Source organism: Schistocerca cancellata, chromosome 9 (genome assembly GCF_023864275.1).
Source record: "Schistocerca cancellata isolate TAMUIC-IGC-003103 chromosome 9, iqSchCanc2.1, whole genome shotgun sequence".
NCBI classification, from domain to species: Eukaryota; Metazoa; Arthropoda; class Insecta; order Orthoptera; family Acrididae; genus Schistocerca; species Schistocerca cancellata.
The window spans coordinates 409,096,139-409,115,413 of record NC_064634.1 but is presented as its reverse complement, the minus strand read 5'-3'; the positions used below and the strand labels follow the sequence as shown (position 1 = coordinate 409,115,413).

The window sequence follows — 19,275 nt, the reverse complement described above, 5'->3', positions numbered from 1 at the left end:
TGGAATACTCTTTCATAGTAAAATTCTTTGTTTTGCATCACCAACTGAAATGCATCCAAAGCTGCTTAAGTTTTATAAGGAGTCTGCTCCTTTGTTTTCAATAGGTAAGAAATGTGTGACTCAATCCAGTTGTAGACATATTACCTTGAAGATGATCTCCCTGAAGGTTATCCCAAAATAGCAGTCACAGATAAAAATAATGAAGAGTGCTATTGGGCGATCAGCGGAAAGAGAAAATAATGGCTAAGCCCCTTTACTGGATAAACTGAACAAGTAACTCATAAAACCATGAGCACTTTCGGTAAGAAAAAAGATAATTCATTTCATGAATCTGCAACTGTCATGCATAGAAATGATTAGCTGCACTAAAAACAGCTACCTCACTGATACTATTCTCTATAGCAACTGGAATATGACACAACGCTGCCCGAGTGGCCAAGGGCATCAAATGGCGAGTTGCTGAAAATCACTGATGACATCAACTGTGGGCAAGCAACAAGACAACACGACAGTATGGGAAGTTTGTATGGGACCAAACTGCTGAGGTCATCGGTCCCTAGGCTTCCACACTAATTAACCTAAGTTAAAAAACTTATACTAAGAGCACACACACACACACACACACACACACACACACACACACACACACACAGACAGAGAGAGAGAGAGAGAGAGAGAGAGAGAGAGAGAGAGAGAGGCGTATAAACCAAAATGAGAACCAAGTCGTAACTACATGAGGCCTATGTAAAACATATTCGACCTTTGGCCAGAAAAAATATTTCCAACACCTGCATTGTGCTTGCACATACTTAGCCCCCCGATATTTCCACTGCCGGAAACACCTCTGGAAGTCTTCTTTTGGAATGGTGTTCAGCTCCGTCATGTTCTGCATTCTCTCTTCTCTACTCTCAAAACGGGATCCTTTCAGTGGCGTCTTCAATTTTGGAAACAACCAGAAATCGCAAGGAGCCATGTCTGGAGAGTAGGAAGGTTGGCAAATGGCTGTATTCCATGTTCGGCCAAGAAATTTTGGATCAAGTGGAATGAATATGTGGCGATGTTGTCGTGATGCAGTTGCCAGTTTTTCGCCATTCACATGTCTGGTCTTTTGCACCGAACTGCGTCAAAGAGTCACCGGAGAACATCTTGATAGTACTCCTTTGTCACTGTTTGTCCTCCTGGTGCGTATTCGTGATGCAGAATTCCACGGATATCAAAGAAGACAGTCAGCATCACCTCGATTTTGCTTCGCACCTGCCGCACTTTCTTCAGCCTTGGAGACTCGGGATTCTGCCATTGCGACGACTATCTTTTTGTTTCTGAGTCGTACCCATACACCCATGACTCATCTCCAATTATCACAGTGTTCAGAAATACAGGATCAGTGTTGGTGGTGTACACAAGGTCCTGTGCAACGTTCACTTTTTGTTCCAGCGACAATTACTTGGGCACAAATTTTGCAGCCACTCGGTGCATATTCAAATCATCACGCAAAATTGCATGTGCAGAATCTTTACTCACTCCAACCTCTTGGGCAATCTCCCGCACAGTCAAACGACAATCTGCCATCACCATTTGCATCCTCTCAATAACAGCTGCACTCCAAGAAATTTGGGGCCCAAAACGCTCGTCACTATCCGCTGATGTGCGGCCATTTTTGAATCGATTGAACCATTCCTTAATTTGTGTTACACCCATCTCATCTTGGTTTCGCTTTGAGAATCACTAATATTTTGACAAAATTTGATGCAGTATCTCTGCTCAATACTTTCAGTCATCTTGAGAGAATCGGTAATCTGATGAACACATTGTGTAGCACTTCACTCAACATCCAACAGGCAGTGACAGACGTGCTGGAAGGCGGGGACAAAATTCATGCATGCGGATGAAGGTCTCTTCCTTTACTGCGTACAGTGGGGCCACGCTATCGTCTCTATTTTGCACAGGAAAATCAAAGGTTGGATACTTTTTAGACAGACCTCGCATGTGAAGCCAAGCAACACTGCATACAAGGAACAATACGTAAGTGCAGTTGGAACACGACTGAGGTCTGGATCCTGGTGTGGCCAGCTTTACAGCATGGCCACATGAACCAACAGGTTGGCACATGGGGCTTGGTCCACACCTAGCGTTGATGCAATGACAGCAGTGTCCGCAAATATCAGGAGCATCGCCTAGCATCTATCATCTAGGTCCACATGTTCTGGTGGGCTTTCAAACTCATTGGGACAGGATACCACATTCTTTGTACAAACTAGGAAAAATCTGAGAAGAATTCTTGTTTGAAATAAAAAGATGATGATCAAAGCTAATTTCCATTTTGCAGATCTTGAGCAACCACATTTTTGGGAAATTGGGAGAAGCTGAAATTACAGTTGACAACTTGCATTGCCTCAAGAGACATACTTGAAAAATAAATTACATTTTAGCATGATTAAAAGATATTTTATTTAACAGTTACTAACTTTTCAATTGACCCTCGAACTGTCAGATGTCCAAGAATCAAAATATACTTAAGTGTGGGGTATCCACATGAACAATCATTTTCGGATTCTATGTGACCTCACCTGGCATGCATCAACTCATTTTCTTAAAATTAATTAACTCAAAAATTGGTAATGTTGAACTGGAGTGTTTCTAATTTAGAACCATATGGCACAAACCACTCTCACAGATTCTCTGGTTAACCGCTTAACAATAAGAACTTAAAATCTAGAATTTATTTGAGCAACTTACAAATAAACCTTACTTACATGTCTTCAGCACTAACAGTTTAGTGTTAGACTCCTAGAGAGTACCCATTCCAGCACCTGTAACCTCCCAGTTGGTGTTTACTGTAACGTCTCAACATGACATTCAAAAGTTTGTGCATCCCAGATAGAGATATAACAATGAGAGTTTGATATTGTACGATGGCAGACTTGGTCATGTACCTTTTGAACCACTGAGAAGGGCAAGGTTTGGAATCAAAACGTTCACGCTACATAAGGCTAGAAGTATGTCCACATGTAATTTCATTCACTAATGAATGTTTTCATTAATAAAAAAAAGTTATTCTTTGGAACTTACTTAGCAAACAATTAGACATGTTAAGGAGTCAACATACAAGCCCTAAAACTTAACATCCATGACTGATTTCATTTCAAATTCTTAATACTCTTAAAACATTGCGAAGAAAATGATAATGAAACTGAAAACATAATCTCATTAACAGGAAGTGATTACTGAATGGTTCCCAGATGTCTAACCACATGAAATCAAAGTAAACTTACAAGCACCACGTTTCCTCTTCTTACTAGCAGGTCCAAGTAGTATTTCAAATTGTTCATATCCTTCATCATCCTTCACATCATGTTCTTCCTTTTTGCACTTGCAATTACGACATAATTTCCTATGTGGCACAGAAAATACAGTATTATAAAATAATAAATGGTAGGTCAACAATACGGAAATTCCTGAATGGAACAATAGATAAAATAAAGGAAAGGCAACCACTCACCTTTAGCATATTGATGTACGGTGCATACAAATACATAACGGAATACAGTACTAACAACTATCTTTTGAGTTCTGGCGTTTCTTCTGGCAGACAGTATACACATATTCACACACACAGAAACCCAAATGCACACCAGTGGTACAGTGTGAATGGGCATCTGAGTGGTCTTGCTTTTCCTTTATTTTACATAATGGTATACCTTGCACTTTTAGTAAAGATTCAAATAATTTAATAACATCACAAATTAAATTATAGATGCCAACAATGACTTTCAAGCAGAAAAAAATGAACAAAACTTTTTACAAACTCAGCATGTACCAGGTTATTCAAATATTAATATCACAAAAAAATTTTATTTTCTAAACAAACAAGAAAGCCAGGAAAGTGGGCTTTCACTACATTGAAAGACAATCTATAAACTGTGGATAGATGAAAGTTGATTAGAAACACAAGATTTCAAAATCACATATTTATTCTTCAAAAGCTTCATTATTTATAAGGCTGAGGTTGTTTCACTTTTAACTACTACACAGAAAGACTGAGCTTGAATCTGGATTCTTAAAATTTCTTCTGGCACTGTAAGAAAAACGGGACAAATGGATGACATTAAAATACAATAAATGGCCAATCCTACAATATAATAATACAGTGTGTAAACTTTTCGATGGCAGACCTCTCCCTAGTCCTGAATCGGTAGAAGTCGGTAAACGTCGGGAGGCTTCAGTAGGCACGCAGTTTCGACTGCTGTCAACATTACATAGCCGTGTTGTACAAGGTAGCCATTGTCGTCTGCTTCGTTATTGTTTTGCGCTGTACTGTTCTGCGTGTTTTTATTGTGCAGTTGTGCCAAACATTATCAAAATAAGTGAAGAGGCAGTTGCTGGCCCATCTCGGGAGTCGCCAACAACCCCTACCGGTAGGCCTACGGTTAGAAGGAAACCAGTTATTACGTAGCGATGCTCGCAAAATTATATTGCGTGTGATTGAATGCTGTGAAAGAGAAATGGAGCAGAAAAAATTGCTTCACCCCATTCACAAATCTTCAGTGAGAGCTGCCACATACACAGGACAAAGCAAGCATAGCATTGGAAAATTCAAACAGTTTTCCAAGAATCATCCTGGCGTATCACCACAAATGCCTGGCAAGAAAAGGTGAGTTTCCATTTCAGATATTTTGTTCGTGATCACTTTGAAGGAGCCCCCTATTTCGTCCGAATTACCTTATATTTCAGTTTTCTTTGGTACCGTATTGCTTTGTATGGAAACACCACTGGTTACTGTATTATTTCGAAACACATTCATATTACAGTACATTTCCAAATTCAAAAAAATACATGCATTGCAGAAGGCATTTTTTTATAAATCTTTCTCTCTCTTTTAACTTAGGAAAAGAAGTGGAGAAATCAAAGTAATGATCGTTGATTTCAACCAGCATGTCATTGAAACATTGTCCATTACTCTTTTCGGGCCTTCTGAGAACAACTCACCAAAGTTTCATTGCAATCGGATGAATGGTTTGTGAGTGCATAGTAGACAAACATACATACATACATACATACATACATTTTTATATATATAGATTTTAATGTACATGACGATTTCAGTTTCATTTACGAACAACATTTAAGGCGAGTTTTACTTCCAAGCCTTTCGTCTGCTTTCGTGTAAGCATGACACGCAATTTGTAGTGCCAGCACTGCAACTGGTAGGCATTCCTTGCCGCCTCCCCCCCCCCCCTCTCAACGGCTCCTCTCCCCTCACCAGCCAATGCTTGCTTCCTCCTCTCCCCACACTCCCCTTACAACTCTGCCGTCTTACAGTTAACACACTGTACTTGAAGACAAATATCTATGCTTGCCATACATAGCAAAGATCAGAAGGACCAACACCATTTGTGAGAGAGAAAAGAAAGGTGCTCAGGGATGGAAACAGGTAAATCTGAACAGTATATTGTTGAGAGTTAACATATTTAGAACCGTTACTATAGTGCAAACATAAGGTTTATAATTTACATGGCAATCAGCCAGCCACAATAAACTTTTCAAGTTATGATTCACTGCTGTTTAAGTTATAAAGTTTATAATGTACATCCGAGTTCTGTAGAACACAAAACAAAGTACGACAAATGATGTACAACTGGTTTACTTATTATATTAACAGATGTACACCAAGTATCAGCATAATCTCTCACAATAACACATGTTTATCGCAGAAAAAAATGTATTTCCAGATCCATGTACATTGGACTTCTCAGAAAACATGCCTTTCCAGACCCATGTTTTCTGGACTTATTTTTCTTGTTTCAATGAGTACTGCCACCTCTGAAAGTATCCGACACTTTTTTTTTGAGCACCCTGTATTCCTTACACGAGAGGTCCACGACAGTTTCACATCCTGGGTTACCCCAAGATACTTCACTAACGCCTCTACAGGTAGAGTTTCACTGAGAAGCTCAAGATTCCAGTACACGTCCTGGACATGTTTCCTTATGAATGGTAATGCAACTGTTTTCTTGCAGCTGACCCTTAGATCCTACTTAAGACACCAGTTTTTCACAGTGTTCAATGTCCATTTAGCCATTGTTCTCACAGTACTAGTAAATTTGCTACATATTATTACGATTAAATCATCTTCGTATCCTTAGCAAAAGTAGCCTCTCGTGTTTAGCTCTTCAGGGAGTTGATTGACCACTAGGATTCCTCAGCAGTGCAGCCAAAACCCCTCCTTGTGGACATCCTCTAGTGGTGTTCATTATATTTTTCATTCATTGTGGTGGCTTCTATTTTTCTTCTACTCAACATGATTGTAATCCACCCATATACGGTACTCTAAATGCCATGCTCCTCTGCAGCTCTAACCATAGATTAGAATGTTGTATTGCTAAAAGCCGACTTGATATCCAGGAAGAGAGACAGAGAAATTTCCTGAAAATGTAGAGCTTTTTCCATCCTCCCAACAAGTGAAATGCCGTTTACATGATTTGCCTGGTTGATATGCGTGTTGGTTTACATACACAGGAACCTAAGTTAACCTCTTTTCTCTAATGTGCTCATTCTTAAGAAGAAAGGAGGACAAACTGATCAGTCATTACCCTTGGCATTGGCATAATCAACTTTCCCCAGATTTGGAATGAAAACAACTCTCACTGTCCTCCGAGCATCAGGAATGAGTCCTGCTGCTAGGCTAACCCTAAACAGCCTACATAGGAGTTTGATTAAACTCTCTCCTGCTTGTTGCAGTAGAGCTGAAAAGATTCCATCTGTGCCTGGTGACTTGAACAGTTGACACGTCCCCACTGTCCACAAGATTTTTTTTTTTTTTTTTTTTTAAATGACACGTTCTCTACCAGTTTCCCACTTCTCTCTTTGATTATCTTAAACCAGTGCATCCCAGGGACTGAATCTCTATCTATGTTGTCTGCTAGAGTGCCCTGAGGGAAGTGTGTCTAGAGGAGCACATCCAGTGTCTCATACTCTGTCCTTGTACACTCACAATCCTGGCTTAGTTGGTATTCTGGTGAGGATTTTGTAAAGTCTGGCACGAGTAGATGTACCTTCCACTTCCTCACAGAATACCTTCCTGGATGGCAGTTTCGCTTGCTTAATTGCAAGTTCGTATTTGGCAAGGGCCTCCTTATATTTTGCCCATTCTCCTTTCCTTCTTGCAACGTAGAACAGTATTCTTACCTGTTTCCTTTGGAATTCCAGGTTATTGTTCCACCAAGAGACATTCCTGTTTGCTCAACTTCTTGGTGATTGGGCATTCTTCTAAATACAAAATCATAATGGCAGACATCTACATTGATACTCTGGATATCACATTTAAGTGCCTGGCAGAGGGTTCATCGAACCACCTTTACAGTTCTCTATTATTCCAATCTTGTATAGCGCACGGAAAGAACGAACACCTAAATCTTTTTGTACCAGCTCTGATTTCTCTTATTTTATCATGGTGATCATTTTTCACTATATAGGTCAGTGTCAACAAAATATTTTCACATTCGGAGGAGAAAGTTGGGGATTGGAATTTCATAAAAAGATTACTCCGCAATGAAAAAGGACACTGATTTAATGATGTCCATCCCAAATTCTACACCATTTCAGTGACACACTCCCCTATTTCAAGATAATACAAAACATGCTGTCCTCCTTTAAATTTTTTTCAATGTACTCCCATCAATCCCATCTGGTAAGGATAACACATTGCACAGCATTATTCTACAAAAGGATGGACAAGCATAATGTAGGCAGTCTCCTTAGTAGATCTGTTACATTTCCTAAGTGTCCTGCCAATAAATCACAGTCTTTGGTTAGCCTTCCCCACAACATTTTCTGTGTGTTCCTTCCAATTTAAGTTGTTCCTGGGTATTTAGTTGAATTTATGGCCTCTAGATTTTAATGGATTCCTTATAGCACTCGTGGATGACCACAGACTTTTCATTATTTAGGGGCTATTGCCAATTTCCGCACCATACATATATCTTTTCTAAATCTTTTTGCAATTTGATTGGATCTTCCGATGACTTTACTAGTCGATAAATGACAGTGTCATCTGCAAACAACCTAAAATGGTTGCTCAGATTGTCTCCCAAATCATTTATATAGATAAAGAACAACAAAGAGCCTATAACACTACTCTGGGGAATGCCAGAAATCACTTCTGTTTTACTTGACGAGTTTCTCCTCAGTTACTACGAACAGTGACCTCTCTGACAAGAAATCACAAATCCAGTCACATAACTGAGACAATATTCCATTGTCATGCAATTTCACTGCAAGCTGCTTGTGTGATACACTTCCGGAAATCCAGAAATAAGGAATCAATTTGAAATCCCTTGTCCATAGCACACAACACTTCGTGGGAGTAAAGAGCTAGTTATATTTCACAAGAACAATGTTTTCTAAACCCCTGTTGACTGTGTGTCAATAGACTGTTTTCTTCAAGTTAATTCATAATGTTTGAACACAATATATGTTCCAAAATCCTGCTGCATATCAACGTTAATCATATGGGCCTGTAATTTAATGAATTACTCCTACTGCCTTTCTTGAATATTGGGGTGACCTGTGCAACTTTCCAGTCTTTGGGTACTGATCTTTCGTCGAGCGAAAGGTTGTATATGATTGTTAAGTACTGATCTATTGCATCAGCATACTCTGAAAGGAACCTAACTGGCATACAGACTGCATCAGAAAACTTGCTTTTACTAAGTGATTTAAGCTGCTTTGCTACTCCGAGGATATCTACGTTACTCATGTTGGCAGCTGTTCTTGATTTGAATTATGGAATATTTACTTCGTCTTCTTTCTTGAAGGCATTTCGGAAGGCTGTGTTTAGTACCCCTGCTTTGGCAGCAATGTCTTTGATAGTATCTCCACTGCTATCATGCAGAGAAGGCATTGATTATGTCTTGCCATTAGCATACTTCACATAAAACCAGGATTCAAGACAAAGTTTTGTTGTGGAAACTATTATAAGCATCTCGCATTGAAGTCTGTGCTGAATTTTGAGCTTCTGTAAAAGATAGCCAATCTTGGAGATTTTGTGTCTATTTAAATTTTTCATGCTGTTTTCGTTGTTTCTGCAACAGTGTTCTGACCCATTTTGTGTACCAAGGAGGATCAGCTCCATCGTTTGTCAATTTATTTGGTATAAATATCTCAATTGCTGGAGATACTGTTTCTTTTTATTCAAGCCACATCTGATCTGCACTTACATTGTTTATTTGGAAGGGGTGGACATTGTCTCTCAGGAATGTGCCAAGTGAATTTTTATCTGCTTTTTTGAATAGGTATATTTTTCATTTATTTTTGGAAGATTTAGGAGTTAAAATACTCAATCTCGCTACAACAACCCTGTGTTCACTAATCCCTGTATCCGTTTTGATACTCATTAACAACTCAGAATTATTTATTGCTAAGAGGTCAAGAGTGTTTTCACAATCATTTACTATTCGCATGGGCTCATGAACTAACTGCTCGAAAAATTTTCAGTGAATGCATTTAACATAATTTCGAATTATTTTATGCGTACCTTCAGAATTAAACATGTATTTTCGCCAACATATCGAGGGTAAATTAGAGTCTCCAACAACTATAAATGTATGAGTCAGGTACATGTTTGATGTTAAACTCAAGTTTTCTTTGAACCTTTCAGCAATTGTATCATATGAATTGGGAGGTCAACAAAAGGATCCAATTGTTATTTTATTCTGGTTGCCAACAATGACCTCTGTCCATACTAACTCACAGGAACTGACTACTTCAATTACACGAAAAGAGAAACTATTTCTAACAGCAACAAACACGCCATCGCCAACTGTGTTTATTTAACCTATCCTTTCAGTACACCATTTGGTTCTGTGCAAAAATTTTGGCTGAGCCTATTTTCAGTTTTAGTCAGCTTTCAGTGTCTATAATGATCTGAGCATCAGTGTTTTCTATTAGGACTTGGAGCTCTGGAACTTTCCCAACACAGCTACAACAATTTACAATTATATACCGATGCTTTCTATATCTATGTTCTTCCTATGTTTGGCCTGCATCTTTTGTGACTAAGGCCCTTTGTATGTTTTCCCAAGACCCTCGAACTTAAAAAACTGCCCAGTCCATGCCTCAGAGCCTCTGCTACCCATGTAGCTGCCTCCTGCATGTAATGGACTCCTGACCTATTCAGTGGAACCCAAAACCCAAACACCCTATGGCGCTAGTCGAGGAATCTGCAGGCTACACAGTTGCAGAACCGCCTGAGCCTCTGATTGATATTCTCCACTCAACTCTCTACCACAGGTCCGCAAACAGTCCTGTCGACAATGCTGCAAATGGTCAGCTCGGCTTTCATCTCACAAGCAAGACTGGCAGCCTTTACCACTTCTGTTAGCTGCTCGAAACAAGAGAGAATCTCTTCCGATCCACTGTGTCTGACATTTTCTCAAGGTCTACTGGATTCCTTAGCAAAGTTCTGACTTCAGGTAAGTGAGTGCTGAGGCCTTTCCTGTAAGAGCCCTAGTTTGTTTTCCTAGGATTTCTATAGGCCATGGTCTGTTTAACACTCATTTCAACCTCAAATTTTATATACATGTGGTCAGAAAATGATGGCTCCAATGCCATATTCCATATGTTAGGATGCTCTCTTCGCGTTGAATTTCTCAGAAAATATGATTTTATATAAGTGCAGTCATATTACCCAACCGCCAAACTGATTTTAACTGAAAACTGATTAATTTATGTCTTTCTTCAAGTTGATAAAAATCAAGGTCCATAGAAAAATAAGGGTGAGCAGTAAGTGTTTTGTGTTGCTACTGGCTGACACTGTGACACTGAAATCTACCACTTGCTTTACCCACAACGGTGCCTGTGTGATCATTCCATTCCATATCCCTACGAAGTGTTACACCCAGGAATTTGTATGAGTTGGCCAATTCTAACTGTGACTCACTGACATTAGATTCTTAGCACACTTTTTTTTCCCCCATTTTGTGAAGTGCACAACTTTACATTTCTGAACATTTAAAGCAAGTTGTCAATGTTTGCACCACATTGAAATCTTATCGACATCTGACTGAACATTTATGCAGTTTCTGTCACATACTATTTCATAACAGATAGCTGCATAATCTGTAAAAGGTCTAATATTACTATTAATATTGTCCGCAAAGTCATTAATACACAACACGAACAGCTAGGGTCCTAACATACTTCCCTGGGGTACACTCAAAGTTACTTCTACATCTGTCAATGACTTGACATCCCAGATAACAAGCTGCCTCCCCCCTACCAAAAAATCATCAATCCAGTCACATATTTCATCTAATCAAAAATAAAGTTACACTGAACATAAAGAAAACAAATGCCATTTATTTCAGTTTGACAAGGGAAAATTATACTGTTACATAAACATTTAATGGAATGGTAACACACCCAAATTTTTAGAAAGATGATTGATTTTCAGTTGAAATGATGTGACCATGCAATGATACTTTCAAACAGAATAGCACGTTATGTCCTGCCATCAACATGTGACACTCAATGCTTTTTAGTTATCAGTAAACATGTGCTCTCAGTTCTCTGTTAAAGAATTCTTCTCTTGGGAAACAACTGCACAAAATATGTACACAGTTATCAGACTACATAAAAGAGCCACAAGAATAATATAAAAAAATTGGTAACCGAGCTCATCATAAAAATCTCTCCAAAATATTGGATATTTTAACTTCACCAAGTGAATACATTTACCGATCTGTTACGCACACCAAAAATAGCCTTGATAATTATTGCATGGTGAGCTCTGTTCGTGATGCAACAAGATATAGACAGAAAGTTACCATAAAACAGCATTTTCTACTAAAGAATAAAATTACAAAATAATTTGTGCAAGAAGAGTAAAGATATTAGTAAAATATGTTTATTTAAAAGCCAGTAAAAAGTACCTGTCAAACAATACATCCTATATAGTGAATTGTGATAACCAAAATATACTGCACTGTGAATCTTCTAAATTCCTGGGCATCCTAACTTATGCCAAGTTAAAATGATCTGGGCGTGGTGCCCTACGTGTAATTACCCCTGTTGGCGATGTGAATGTTATCAGAGCTGCTTATTTTGGCTTTTTTCACTCTATCGTGTCATAAGGTACAACTTTTTGGTGCAATTAATCTTTAACAACAAAAAAACACTTTATAGAAAAAAAGAGGGGAGTTTGAGTCATGAGTGGCATGCATCCAAAATATTCTTGCAGAAACCTTTTTTGTAAGCTCCAAAAATTAACCACCATATTTCTATTTTCTTAGACGATTTTTGCCTCTAAAAACCATTCTCTTTTTACATCTAATAGTACATACCATGACCACAATAAAAGGTCTAAAGACGATTTACACAGGGATCTAAAACAACTAAGTCTTGCACAAAAAGGTGTTCACTATTCTGCCACAAAAGCTTTCAATTCTCTTCCATCAGACATTAAAATCTGTCATTAATGTCCCAGCTTCACTTATATCTAAATTAAATAAAATACTCAGTGGATAAGTCATTCTTCTCTCTTTACGAGTATATGAAGATTAATAAATGATTGTTTTTGTAAATTTCTACTGCCATGTTTTGAAACTTTCAATTTCTTATGAGTTAGCTCTAATTCATTTCCTAGTGTACGATGGTCAATGTATAAATATTCCGTTTTTCCTGTAACTTAACTTATTCTCAGTAATTTATGTCATGTTTACTTGAATCACACCTTAAGTTACTCTCTTTCTGCACTCAATTTCTCACATCTTATGGAGGGATTGTGTCTTGATTTTTTTCAGGCTAGCAAACTGGATGTCTAAATACCCAAAATGGAAACCAAACTCATGGTCCTGATGTTGCCAGTGATCCTGATGTTAGCCGATAGTATACACAATGATAAACTATGCATATTTGAGCCGGGTGGGGTAGCTGCACAGGCCTTGCCATGGTTTGCGCGGCTACCCCCGTCAGAAGTTCAAGCGCTCCCTCAGGTATGGGTGTGTGTGTTGTCCTTAACGTAAGTTAGTTTAAGTTACATTAAGTAGTGTGTAAGCCTAGGGTCCAATAACCTCAGCAGTTTGGTCTCATGGTAACTTACCACAAATTTCCAAAAATAACATCTGAACATTATGTGAAATGGGAAATGAACAGATTATTAAATAACAGTATTTTCCATTTGGGGTCATAACCAAATGAGTTTGCATACTTTTACACAGACTGGCCTTGTATTTGAGAGGATGGAGAGACTAACCCCATCTGGCAGATCTGACTTAGATTTCCATGGTTTCTCTAAATAACTCCAGGCAAATGGGGAGGGATAATTCCTACTATAAGGCCCACCATTGTCAAACTACACCTAAGTATGCACATGTCTGTAAATGTGAATTATGTTCTTATTTGTTTGTTCTTAACCCATAACATCATGACATGCCCAATATACTTGAAAAAGTGATCCACAGACAATGTATCACAGCTTTTAAACTTGGATTTGAAACCCTGTGAATTACAAAGCACACTTGTACTGATGAAACTTAATTACAGAATACGTGTATATCAGTATTTGAATGCCCATTACATATGTTGCTAGTATCAACAAAATTTTATGTCGCTCTGATACACACACAAATATGCATGAAAGTAGTCTACCACTTTAATTTTTTTGTACTCGAGTACTGTCATAAAAGTGACAAAATTATATTGCATTATACTGACAATGGAGTGTTGTTACTCAGTGAATGAATTCATGCGGGACAAACGGGAAATTTGAGCTGGATACAATGTGTCGCACATTCCAAGAAATATCATTATAGTGTTATCATTTATTATAGTGCTATTATTTATTAATATAAACATCATTGTAACTGTTTTATAAATTTCTGAAATTTCTCCTGTACGCAAACTGAATGGATTGCAAATGTATGTCATGACATGAATAAAACACAAAACAATTCACTCTGAAGGAAATATGGATGCATGGACATCACAAATGGCATATGAAAGGACTCAGGAAAGACAAGCATTATACATCTACACTTATTCTCTGTAAGCCATTATATGGTATCTAGTGGAGGGTACTTTATGTAAAACTATCACTGCCCACTTTTCCTATTCCAATCATGGATGGTCCAAAATGATCTTTTCATGAGATATAAGTAAGAGGAAGCAATAAATTGGTTAGCTTTTCTAGGAATAGTGCTAACAATCCAATAAAGATGGTCCCACAGAATCTCTATTAGGTTTAAATCTGGGGTGTTTGTTGGCCAGTGGAGTAAGGTAAATTCATCCTGGTGCTCTTCGAACCGCTCGCATACACTGCAAACTGTGAGACACTTTACATTGTCCTGCTGATAAATGCCATCGTGCCGAGGAAAAAACAAACAGCATGAAGGGGTGGATATGGTCCTCAAGGATAGGTACATACTTGTTTCCATCCATTGTGTCTTGCTGAATGACAGGATCAAACAGGTAGTGCCACAAAAACATTCACCAGACCATAAAGCTCATTCCTCCGACCTGTAACCTTCTGACGATTGTTGCACATCCTTACACAGCCGTCCGTCCGATGGAGCATAAAACATGATTTACCTGAAAAGGCCACCTGTTGCCACTCAGTGAATATCAGTTATGGTATTGGCACAAAAATTCCAGCCTTCATTGCCAATGAAAAGCAATCAGCATGGATGCATGAACCAGGCGTCTGCTGTGGTGGCCAATACACAGCAACATTCGCTGAATGGCCATTGAGGAGACACTGGCGGTAGCCCTTTTATTAATCTGTACAGTCAGTTGCTCAAAAGTTACACATCCATTTGCCTGTACACATCTCGGCAGACATTGTTTACCCATCACCTACAGCATATGGTGCACCACTGTTGCTTCGGCATCAGTTTTGGATAGCGCCATTTTGCCATACGCAGTATACCTTAACCATGAAGGCAAGCAAACAGTTCACAAACTTAACCATTTTGCAAATGCTTCCACCCTTGGCCAAAAAGCCAATGACCATGCCCTTTTGGATGTTTCCACATTATGACGACAAATACATTATTTTCTGTATCCCCCCAACACGCTTTATATACCCTCCACTGCTACTGCTGCCACCTGTTTTTGATTAGTGTGCACTGACACTGAACACAGGTGGTGGTCACATTAATGTGACCAGACTGTGTATATCAGTAAAGCATACAGAGATGCAGAATGCTTCTCTCACAGCATCTGCCACTGGAGTTGCATGAGCATCTCCATGACACTTTCGCACTTATTAAATGAAGCTCTAACAAAATGTGCTGCTGGTTGCTAAATCTTCTCTGTTTCCTCTATCAATTCTATCTGGTATATATCTCAGACTGACAACCTGTATTTAAATATTGATTCAACAAGGATTTTGTAAGCTACATCTTTGGTGGGTGGACTGATTTCCTGACAATTCTTCCAATGAAACTGTCTGTCATCCACTTTACCTGTGATTAGTTTTATGCGGTCACTCTGCTTTAAATTGCTCAATATGTGTATTCCTACATATTCTACAGATATGACTGCTTCCAATGATTGTCCTGCAATCTTATAATAACACAACAACAGATCTTCCTGACTATTTACGTGCAATATCCTGTTTCTTTTATTTTGAGGGTCAGTCGCCAATCTCTGCACAGAGGAGGATCCTCTGCAGATCTTCCTGCACTTCACGACCATTTTCTAGCAGTCCGGCATCTCTGTACACAACAGCAACAACAACAAAAAGACGTGGAACTTCTGACGTTGCCCAATAGGTAATTTATCTCTATTGCAATAATTAATTGTCCTACAACACTCCCTTGGGCAACATCTAAAATTACTTTTATATCTGAAGACCTCTCTCTGTTCAGAATGATATGCTGTTCTATTTGCTAGAAACACTTGAGTCAAATCACATGGCGGGTATCATATTCCATACAGTCTTATTTTGTTCATTAGGCTGTAGTGCGGATCTGTATTGAATGCCTTCCAGAAGTAAAGGAACATAACAGCAACCTACTCACAGGTATCTGCTGCTGTCTTTGTCTCCTGGATGAACAGAGTAAGCTGCGTTTCACACAATCATTATGTTGGAATCCATTTTTCTAGGGGAGAGATTTTTGGTCTCGAGAAGGTTCATAATATGTGAACATAAAACATATTCTATCAAAGGAAATACTAAAACAATACGATACATAAAGTTTAATTTAATGCTGGAATGTGTTCATTGTGTAAGGGTTGAAACTAATACCCAAATAACATTTCTATTTCCCCTTACAGTATAATAAATTGAGAAATCTTTCGCTGGTCAAACTTTTGTAGGACATCTTGTGACCCGTTAAGTTAAGCAATAGTTACTGGTAAACATCTAATATCTTCGAACATGTCGTTACTACCGGTAAAAGAAATATGTCTATATTTTCCGTTAAATAACTAGCTTATTTTAGCAAAGAGTTGGCAGTTGGGCAGTATATTTAGAGCTTTATCATCTTCCATATGATTAGCGTGAAACTGATGAAATCCAAACAAGTAAAAAATAAATAAAAGGGAGAATAGAAAATAAGAAAACTTACCTCCAGAAATGTAAATCAAGCCCTGGACAAGAATCTCCGCAGCTAAGACATGGAGCACCGGCGCCGATTTCATGAGCCAACCGATTGTGCTGGAAGACATGTTTAGATTAATTTACAATTTTTTCGTAACGAACCATCGGCACAGAACAGGTAAACTGAAACTAGTTTTCGAAGTGATATTTCTGAAAATTACTTCTGCTTACCCTCTTCTTCTTGTTTTCCAGCAACACTAACCACTCTGGCGTCTTTTCTGAAGTTTCAGACATTTTTTAAACGACAAACCTCATTACGTTGTTATGCCACACCCGTTTACCTGTCGCTTTTATCGGTTATCGTTCACACTGAATGAGTCACACCTATGACTCAGTCGAACTCATCTGTCAATAATAATAGAGATTATTATGTCGATCAATGCTCTCTGTAGAACTACCAAAATTTCCCAAACGAATTCTGCTGAGGTTTGACATTCTCACACAAGTTACGTAGAGCTCTCACCTACCTACCACCAGTGGTCAAACTGTCTGTAGTACTCCAGATGTCAACAAACACAAGCTGTAGCTGTCAACATTACTCACAGATACAATACACTCAACCCATTGCTTACACGGAAGGGTGTATACACCGAGAATGGGAAGACAAATTAGTACATCCCGATTTTCAAATGACACCGAAAAATTTTTACGCGATAATTGTGCTACATTATTTTAGAGTAATTTATTACAAGAATTGTGAATTTATTTAAAAATTTAGATTTTTCTGCAGCGTTAAATTACAATTGAATACTGTTTACTAATCCGTGAATTGATGCTGCTAAGGAGCATTATTTTTTCACAACCGCAATACTACAAGTAAAACTTTCAAGACATACTATGTATTGCATCCAGAGTTCAGAATGAAATTTTATACTCTGGTGCAAAAGTTGCTGGTAGGCTTCAGGCAGAGGACTGAAAATATCGACTTATAAGAAAATTGAACTATAGTTCATTGCCCGTGTATTTTAGTTATGAGAATATACTCCATTTCAAACGTGTCTAAAACCGTAAAAATAGGATCTGTAGCTTGTCAGAATTGAGGTCCAGTAGTTTACCTGCCTTCATGAAATCATCCTTCAGGACAGCATAAACCGCTCACTTCTAATAGGTATGATTTCACTTACTGCTCGTTTGGAAATTACAGTTGCAAATTCTAGATCCTTGTAACTCCTATTGCCAGTGACTTTGACGTAATCATTGCTCATGTGGAAATATTTCTCTCATCATACGAGTTTTTTTTCCGTATTATACATGAAGTTAGGGAAATGCTAAGTCGTAATCTAGACTTAGTGGGGGGTGGTGAAGTGAAATGGAAAGAATACAAGGATTTCTAGTCAGATGAGTGGAGGATAATATCAACAGCAATAGAAAATAGTATAATGGAATTAGGATTAATTATGAATATGAAAGTAGGGCAGAGAGTAAGTTACTGTGAGTAGCTCAGTGACAGGGCTGTTCTCATCAGAATCGACAGCAGACAATCACCAATAATAATAGTTCAGGTATACATGCCGATCTCGCAAGGACAGACAAGGTAAGGAATGAAGAGGTTCCCTGGAGAATCGGCAGGAAAAAAATATATCAAAAACATTGACAAGAAGAAAGGAGATGATGGCAGCACATCTGTTCAGAAATCACAGAATAACTTCCGTTGTACTAGAGGGAACATTAGGGAATAAAAACCGTAGAGGAAAACAGAGACTGGAATGCATCCAGCAAATAACTGACGATGCGGAATGCAAGTGCTGCTATGATATGAAAAGATTGGCACAAGGGAGGAATTCGTGACAGACCGCATCAAACCAGTCAGAAGACGGATGACTCGAATAAATAAATAGATAAAAAAGGCGTTATGAGCGTTAGAAGATAATTATATGCCTCTAACTCCATCCTGTGCCCTACAACTCGTGAAGTAAATCAATGTGATAAAACTGCCTTTGCTTAAGCAGCCACTATGTAGATCATTTTGATCTGTCTGTTTATTCCTGACATTTTGTTTGCTTTTGTTTTTTGGAACACAAGTTGCAAATACAGACCGTAATAGAATTTCCTGCAGAAAAAAAAACGTTGAGGTTAATGCACAACAGTGATAATCGCTTGCCACTGAAATTTCTTTCCTACACCAACAGATAGCGGGCGAGAAGCAGCGTGGAGCTTGTGTCATGTCAGCATGCCATATTTCCATAGAGTAAATACCTCTGGAGTGAGCATTGCGTTCTGCGCATGTTGTCAACATTAAACCAGGATTGTCACGTGTTTTCGGGACTTGGCTGTGCGTGTGTGCTTTCCTCAGAGTTTGAAGTTTATAATATCAAGAGTTTTTCTTGTGTTTTCACCGTTTGTTGATAGTGGAATAGCGATGGTGAATTACTATTGTTGCTACAGATGCAAAGAAAAATATATGAAAGGAGGGATAGTAACTTATCATGGGTACTATGTTTAAAAATTTCGAGACGCATTATAATTAAGGCTTGATTCTGTAGACCTATTTTTCTACGATTTTATGACTATATAATAGATGTTACGGTTCGTACAAAAGCTTACAAACAATCGCTTCCTCTCGTAAATTTGTTAGTGGAACAGGAAAGGGAATGGTTAGTTGTTTCAGCAAATACTATCTTCCATGCATTTATCAGTGATGTGTCAATTGTGTATATAGATTTGAAAGATGGGAGACA

At 38.4% G+C, this 19,275-nt stretch overlaps 1 protein-coding gene across 6 annotated transcripts in view; it reads right to left on the bottom strand.

The window, feature by feature from the left end:
- Positions 1 to 17,213, bottom strand: part of LOC126100235 (testin) — a 107,372-nt gene extending 90,159 nt beyond the window's left edge. Inside the window, exons 1-4 of one of the 6 annotated variants that reach the window (XM_049910812.1) lie at positions 17,061 to 17,211; positions 16,769 to 16,942; positions 16,566 to 16,654; positions 3,273 to 3,391 (exon numbers count right to left, since the gene is read on the bottom strand). In XM_049910812.1, coding sequence (XP_049766769.1) covers positions 3,273 to 3,391; positions 16,566 to 16,654; positions 16,769 to 16,831 — 271 coding nt within the window. In that variant the 5' untranslated portion in view covers positions 16,832 to 16,942; positions 17,061 to 17,211. Of the gene's footprint in view, positions 1 to 3,272; positions 3,392 to 16,565; positions 16,655 to 16,768 lie in introns of all 6 variants that reach the window. The other 5 variants (XM_049910811.1, XM_049910813.1, XM_049910815.1 and 2 more) reach the window with 5 other exon arrangements.
- Positions 17,214 to 19,275: the final 2,062 nt, after the last annotated feature.